We start from the raw sequence: 7,740 nt of genomic DNA, 5'->3' as shown, positions 1-7,740 counted from the left end.
ATATATATATATATATATATATATATATATATATATATATATATATATATATGTGTGTGTGTGTGTGTGTGTGTGTGTGTGTGTGTGTGTGTGTGTTCAATTAGACTGTAAACAATAGGCGCGTGTCCTATAGATGATCGCTGAGGTGTGTGTGTAAATATATATATATATATATATATATATATATATATATATGTGTGTGTGTGTGTGTGTGTGTGTGTGTGTGTGTGTGTGTGTGTGTGTTCAATTAGACTGTAAACAATAGGCGCGTGTCCTATAGATGATCGCTGAGGTGTGTGTGTAAATATAAATATATATACGTGTGTGTGTGTTCAGTTAGACTGTAAACAATAGGCGCGTGTCCTATAGATGATCGCTGAGGTGTTTGTGTGTGTGTGTGTGTGTGTGTGTGTGTAAAAAACGGAGGGTTGGACTTTACGCCTCCGTTCACCTTCACCACTTCAACTCACTTTAACGGGCTACAAAACCGATCATTCGGTGTGTTCTCTATAATCTTTTTCAGTCAGAGCTTTGGATATGGCGGACGTGTTTTGGACCTGGGTGTTTTTGGCGTTCTCCTCGCACCTAGTTGGTGAGTAAACACGCGCTTTTGTCGTCGTCTGTAAATGGAGTGCTGGCGTACAGGAATTTCGATGCAATATGGGTTGCTTTTTCCTACAAATGACTAAACTCTCATCAATATTTGTGGATAGAACCTTAGTGAATGCTCTAACTGATTCGGCAAGAGATAAATCGGTATTAACCTGGCGACAGTAACGGTGCACCTGGGGGCTTTAGAACCGTAAGCGCGCGTGCGCTCGTGTGTGTGTGTGTGTTTGTGTGTGTTTGCTCGTTTGGGTAACGTAGGATTTGACTTTATATGGCTTGTCAAAATTTACCCCTCAAATCTATTTTTATGAAAACATATCCCGTTTTACTCTACACTGTGTACTGTCCATTTTTAGTTAGAGCTCTGGATATGGCGGATATGATGTGGACGTTTTTTGGCGTTCCTGTCGGGATGCTAAAAGAAGCACGCGACCGTCTGGCGTCCTGAGGGGGAATTTAAAGCGCAGTCTCCTGATGATTTAAGGGTCGATGATATTTACTTCTTGCTGTTCTTATGTCATTGTTTTGTTTTGTTTTTTTGTTTTTTACAGTGTCGTATCCAAATCGTAAATGTGGCTCTCCGGAGTTGTATTCGGGCAAAGTGCTGGACGAAAGATATGCGAGGAAGATGGAGTTTAATGACGGAGATAGAGTGATGTATAAATGTGAGTTCGGCTACACGACCAGCCGGGGCTCGCGCTACTCCTACTGTCGGGACGGAGTGTGGAGTCGTCTGGAGCTGCAGTGCAAACGTAAGAGTTTACAAAAAACAAAGCATCAACAATTAAACAACACTCTACCTTAGATTAGTGAATATATTAAAAAAAAACCACTACATACACTGGTACATAACTGTACCAAGTGTTCACCTCAAATCATATTGCACTTCACGAGTCACAATACATCGCCGTTTGTAGTAACCATGGTAACAATTGATGCTATTTTATCTTGACACAACCTTTTTTTGCTTTACAAAGGGGCCACCAAGATCATCATAGTGTTTTCCTGATTAAATGTTTCCCCTATAAATGAGAGAGATCCTCACACTAAATTAGATTTATTTAATTGACAGTTTTTAAGTGTACATTGATTGGAGCTTTTTTAATGTCTAAACTTTACATCAAGCTTTAGATTAAATTTCCCATACGGATCAATTTTACCCTTATGGTTTTTTTTTCCTTCTCAGAGAAACTGTGCGGTTCTGCTGGAGAGATACCGAATGGACGATTCAGACAGACTGGAAACGCCTTCGGAGACACAGCTGAAGCAGTGTGCAATCAAGGGTAACAGAAAGTCCTAGCGTATATAATTAATCAAGCAAATTATATCATGCTGGTCTGTTGTTAAATTATGCAAGGAAATCGTACAATTCCTCTGCGGGTTACTTTATACTGACAACTCCGTTTCATAAAAAGTGGGTACTTGTCATGCAGACTTGTCACACATTCACCTGCTCTGAAGGAAGACCGATTTCTCTTCTTCAAGCCAGACTAGACAGTGTTATCAGAATGTTATCATTTGACTGACTCTGTGAAGGTTAGGTTGTAATGTTCTTGAAAACATGTAAGTGATCATTTCTTTACTGACCTTGTGCCTTATCTATCAGCCATTTAGTAAGGCTGTGCACAAATGGTTCGCAGGAACCATGAAGATGAACAAAAAAGCTCCTGCCACATTTACAAAATCCGATCAGTCGAGTTTTACATTAGTTATAAGTTTATTTGTCATATGACAAATACGTATGCCACTTTTAATCTCAAATAAGTTTGCTTACAGCTTCTCAACAATGTCATTTTTTAGCTACGTTCTGCAAGGAGATCCCATTAGGGAATGCAATGTTAACGGATGGAGTGGAACGATTCCTAGATGTGTAGGTAAGATCCACTTTTAATACTGAATTAAGACTTTTAGAGTACTTGCATTTTTTTTATCCATCAAATATGCAGTACACAGAGACCAAGTGTTAGATAATGTCTACGTTCTTATATAATTTTAGTTTAGAATTATATGATCATTTACACATTTGATATTTAAATTGTAATGTGGACTGTTAGTATTTCTATTCTGTGCTATTCTGGAGTCAGTATGATTTTAAACGTCACATTCATAATGCATTTTGAAATACAGTCTCACTTAGATTTCTCATTTAGAAATATCTGCTCAGTGTAACTAATCAGGGCAATACAGCGTTATCTTGGATCTTTCAAGGCTTTTTTCCGTCCTCATGTTAAGCCAGTCAACACAGGCAACGTCACCGGAGTTAGACATTTACAGTCATGTAGCACTCCCTGCTGGTGGTGGTTTTTGAGAAATAATCTGGACACATTTAATAATGTCAGCAAGACCATTTGAGACCTTTTATTTCAGGATATCAGTCGTTGAAAGAATACAAATACTAATTTAATTAGTAATTTCAATACTAATTAAAGCTGACAGAAATGTTATTGAACATCGATATCAGATTGTTATTGTGTGAATAATGAGGAATAACTTCTTGTATATAATATGTTTAGTAGCAGGTGAGGATTTTGTCCTAAAATGATTTTCTTCAGAAAAATATCAGGAAATGTCTCAGGGGGGAGAAAAAAAAACAGCTTTTGCTTAATTTTGGGACAGAGCACAATTTTCCATTTTCTTCATGAAAGGTGTTCAGTAACAAAGAGATCTTTATTTTCTTCAAGAGAAAATGTTTGTAGAATAAAGTTCTCAGTAAATAACAACGCTATGAATCTTTGTGCCTCTCTGTCCCTCCCTCTCACTTTCCAGTGGATGATTTATTTACTTCAGCTGCAAAATGTCCACTACTCAAGAAAAGTAAAAATGCTACATATCACGGAACGAAGGGCATGTATGAACCTGGAGAAACCTTATCCTACTCCTGCAATGTTGGATTCCGGTTGATTGGCAATAGCAATGTTCTGCAGTGTGACAGAACTGGAAAGTGGAACCCTAATCATGCTAATTGTCAACTGAAAAGTAAGTCAACTGAATCACCTGAACTTGATTTTAGAGCAATATCTGGTTAAATATACTCTGTATGAAACATCTTTATGAATCAATTTGATTCAAAAGTCTTACTGTATGTTTTTGTTCACAGAGATCAAATGTGAGAAATTTAGCATAACTAATGGTAAAGTAAAGTTTGGTCATCTAAACTTTAACACAAAAGTAAACATAAGCTGCAAGGATGGGTACCGCCTCAAAGGGTCAAGTGTCGTCACTTGTGGAGCAGACAGCTCCTGGACTCCAGCTCTACCCACCTGTGAACAAGGTAGTAGTACTCAAGGTAGGATTCTACCACTCTGTTCTGTATAACAATTGTACAGTCAAGTATTATGGTTTACCTTTTGCTTTATGTGCTAGTGATGCCCGCACAGGTCAAATGCCTGCCCCCAGCCGTGCCCAACAGCATCATACAGGTCGAAAACAAGATGGAATATGTAGTCGGGGAACACACTACCATTTCTTGTCAGGCAGGCTTCAAGCTGATTGGCTCATCATGGGTCACATGTGGAGCAGATGGCCAATGGCAGGAAATTCCAGAATGTCGTTTTACTGAAAGTAATCTTAACATTCCTTAACGTTCATTTAAACTCAGTGGCTAATGTGTGAAATGTAAAAATAGTGGAATAAGTATCTGAGATGTCCATTTGAATTGTCCTCCAGGAAGATGCCAGCCTCCGCCAAGCCCTGAACATGCACATCTCGAACATGGTAACCACTATGAGCCAAATATAGCTCTGCGTTACAGATGTAATCCAGGCTACCGTATGGTTCAAGGACCGAGCACCATATATTGCAGAAATGGCCAGTGGACTGATTTAAAGATGATATGTGAAAGTATGTGGCTTTTTTCCTCTGTTTTTTTTTATTTTATTTATTATTGTGCTTTTGTAATTTATTGATTTGGTGGATGTATGTAATTCTGTAATTGCAGGGGTTCACAAAGGCACTCTTGATGATGCTCAAGTTGAACATTTGCCACTAAGAGCATGACCTGATGTGTTTTATAGATATATTTAATTTTATAAAGCTTTGAAGAGTCGTTCTGTCACCAGCCTCTTGTTTGTCTATTGAAGTTAAAATAATAAACAAGTTTTTAAGATTAAAATCTTTTTGAAGAATTTCCTTCTATTAATATTAAGTATTAAGTGCTATTACAAACAGAAAGTGTTCCATATTTTTGTGCATTATTTTATTTTATTACTATGTCTTTCTGTCTTAAAGAGAAAAAATGTGGTTCGGCCGGGGAGATTCAGAACGGACGTTATCACTACACAGGTGCTTCCTTCGGAGACACTGCTACAGCCAGGTGCAATACAGGGTAAGACGTGATGCACGAAGGCAGATTATTTTAGGGTGAAAGTAGCTGTACTTCTATTTTTCAGCTCAGGATTAAGCTGTAAACCTTTGTTTATACAGAAATGCATTTCTATGGTCATTTTTACCGTGAAGTATTCACATGTCCTGTTTTAATCTCAGTCCCTATATAAAGATGAATTTTATCCACCTTTAATTTGCTGACGTGTTTTAGGTACCAACTGGTCGGTGCAGGCGTGAGAAAATGCAGAGAAAATGGATGGGATGGCAGAGAATGTGTGTGTGAGGGTAGGCATGTCGTTTAGTCTTTTCTTTCATATTAGAATGCATTAAGCTCAGGGAAAACACTGTGATGCTGCAGTTCTACTGTTCTACCCCAAGTTTTGATGTAAATGAAAAGAAATGTTATGGAAAGACTTAATTTAAGACTTTCTTACATTTCTGTTGAGGAGTAGTGAGAAATTAGTCTGTTTAAAAGGAACCACCATAAATGTAAGAGTGTATTTCTACAGCAGTAGTTATATCCAGTGTTAATAATCTGAATCCAACATGGATGTGTTTATTTATTGCTGAAATGCCTCTCTGTGGATCTTTCACAGCTATCCAGTGCCCTGAACCTGAAGTGGTGCCAGATGCAGACTTAAATTTCGACACAAGTGGAATAATAAGATATGGCTACATGGCATCCTACACATGCCGCTTTGGCACATTGATAGGAGCTTCAGACATATACTGCACAGAAGATGGCACATGGAGTGCTCCAGCTCCTCGGTGTGAAGGTTACCATAAGGCAGTACACATCACAGTATTTTATGCAGCCCTTACATAAGTTCTAGATTAATAAGAAATAATTTCTAATTTATGTTTGTATATTTAGCATTTTAAGTACTTACATTAAAATTCAGTCTGTTTCTCTGTATGCCTTTCAGTTGTTATCTGCTCTTCCCCCATCGTGAGTGATGGATTAATAGTTTCTGGACTGAGACCTCAATACCAGTCCGGGAGCTCAGTGAGGTTCATGTGCTACCCAGGGAAAAGATTATTAGGCCCTGATGTCATCACATGTGAGGCAGATGGAAAATGGTATCCAAGACTCCCTGTCTGTGGCTGGTATGATTTTATCTTATTACAGAAGTAATCATTACAATTAAGTGTAATCAGTTTGTACCGTCACTTATCCTGCTTCTGCAACAGGACATTATCTCTGGTTTTAGAATATCATCAACTTTATTTTCTCCTCAGGTCTAACGTAAATTCAGCCACCTCTTTTGCACTCTGAACTATTTTACTTTAAAAATCTAATTGCATTTTGTTATTTGTGTTTTACTTTTCATTTCAATTTTCAGTGTTTTAAAATGTTTTTTTTCTTCAACGATTTTCCAGATCCTTCACCGAAGGGCTGATCAAGAACACAGCCGTAACTGCTCATCAAAGAAATGTAAACCATAAGCTTTCCTCTGTTTTCTGTGACACATTGCTATGAAGCACAAATTATATAGCGATATCATTAAATATAATATTTAGCACAAAATTTTTAATGTCATAATATTAATAAGCAATTAAACTGCTGTATTGCTTGCATTTATTACTTGTCTTTAAAATAATATATTGCTAAATATATTCAGGTCTGTGTACATTCTTGTTTCTGAAAAAAGAAAAATTATATTTTCATATCTCAATCTCAATATGCCTGTTATTAAATTGTTAAAAAGTGGTTTGTACTTACACATTCCACCTTCAGATTTTTCCGAAACTATGGACAGAAGACAGCAAGATTATACTTATGTATGTTGGGATTTATATTGTTTCCAGTTGTCAGATTTTTCCTGCACATAAATAACACAAGTGTCTGAATGTTGTCACTTTTGTATTTTTTAATCCAAATGTTGATGTTTTAACGAAATTTAACATTACAAGTTGTGTTTGTGTCTTATAGGGCTAGCAAATTTGCTATTGTATGAACACAAATTCTTTTCATTCAAAAAAAAAAAAAATTCAATAAAATTCTGTAATTTGCCATAAAATTATTCATGTTTTTTTCTTTCTTTTGTATTAGCTTATTTTGTGGCCAGAAGTATACAATATACAATATTTTCCTTCACAAACAAAGAATGTAATCCATTATATTAGTGTATATGAATTATTAAGCAGTGTAGTGTATTGCTTCACAAATAATGGCTAAAAGACTGGTATCAAAATGACGTTCATAACGGATCACCTGATGGCTATAGAATAATAATTAGCATGTGCACGTCTGCGTACATGTGTAAGGACCCACATAGCAGACGGGTCTGGGCCAGATCTGGCATTCAGCCGGCACTGCTGGCTGAGTTCTGGCATGGCAAGTGGTATGTCAACCAGATGCGGACCAGGTCTGGCAGTGATGGCACTGTTTATATGATGGCATGCCAGATGTGGCTCAGTTATGGTTTGATTTATGTTGTGTGGCCCAGTGCTGGCCCTGCGCTGGCCCACTTCTGGCCCGCCTCTGGCAAACCAGACATGGGCCATCAAAGGGCTGTCATTCTTTGTGGTATGTGGGCCGAGTGTAAGTGCATTGTGTGGGCCAGATCTGGGCCAGACCTATTTTGCTATCTGGGGAGAAGTTGGACTTTCTGCCTTTTATTCGTCAAATTTTACCACCTCAAATTGCTTTAATCACTTCCTAAAACCGATCATTCAGTGTGTATTTCAGAACCTAATCAGTTATACTGCCATGAATATGGAGGATGTGAATTTCGGCGTTCTCTTCGCACTTAAAGGGTGAGTAAAAACATTAGCAGGGATGCTAAACGAAAATGTGCGCCAAAC

General features: G+C 37.6%; 1 protein-coding gene across 2 annotated transcripts; it reads left to right on the top strand.

The window, feature by feature from the left end:
- Positions 1-400: 400 nt before the first annotated feature.
- On the top strand, positions 401-6,944 carry si:ch73-217n20.1 (complement receptor type 1). Of its 2 annotated transcripts, none has more exons than XM_058410863.1 (13): positions 401-592; positions 1,161-1,361; positions 1,796-1,892; positions 2,410-2,483; positions 3,376-3,585; positions 3,707-3,895; positions 3,973-4,170; positions 4,276-4,449; positions 4,837-4,933; positions 5,144-5,217; positions 5,529-5,708; positions 5,859-6,039; positions 6,313-6,944. In XM_058410863.1, coding segments are annotated over exons 1-13 (1,731 nt in total). In that variant the 5' UTR covers positions 401-537; the 3' UTR covers positions 6,314-6,944. The 2 variants fall into 2 exon arrangements, with proteins under 2 accessions (XP_058266846.1, XP_058266847.1); XM_058410864.1 differs by having other exon boundaries at positions 402-592; positions 3,707-3,880; positions 6,313-6,943.
- Positions 6,945-7,740: the final 796 nt, after the last annotated feature.

Source organism: Hemibagrus wyckioides, linkage group LG15, assembly GCF_019097595.1.
Source record: "Hemibagrus wyckioides isolate EC202008001 linkage group LG15, SWU_Hwy_1.0, whole genome shotgun sequence".
NCBI lineage: Eukaryota > Metazoa > Chordata > Actinopteri > Siluriformes > Bagridae > Hemibagrus > Hemibagrus wyckioides.
The sequence above is the reverse complement of the archived record's forward strand: the minus strand, read 5'-3'. Positions and strand labels throughout refer to the sequence as shown.

What these genes read in the sequence shown, in the direction of transcription:
- si:ch73-217n20.1 (XM_058410863.1), top strand. Translation starts at nt 538, where the DNA reads ATGGCGGACGTGTTTTGGACCTGGGTGTTTTTGGCGTTCTCCTCGCAC. An exon ending in TCTGGAGCTGCAGTGCAAAC is followed by an intron (nt 1,362 to 1,795) that starts GTAAGAGTTTAC and finishes TTTCCTTCTCAG; the next exon opens with AGAAACTGTGCGGTTCTGCT. An exon ending in CAGAGAATGTGTGTGTGAGG is followed by an intron (nt 5,218 to 5,528) that starts GTAGGCATGTCG and finishes GATCTTTCACAG; the next exon opens with CTATCCAGTGCCCTGAACCT.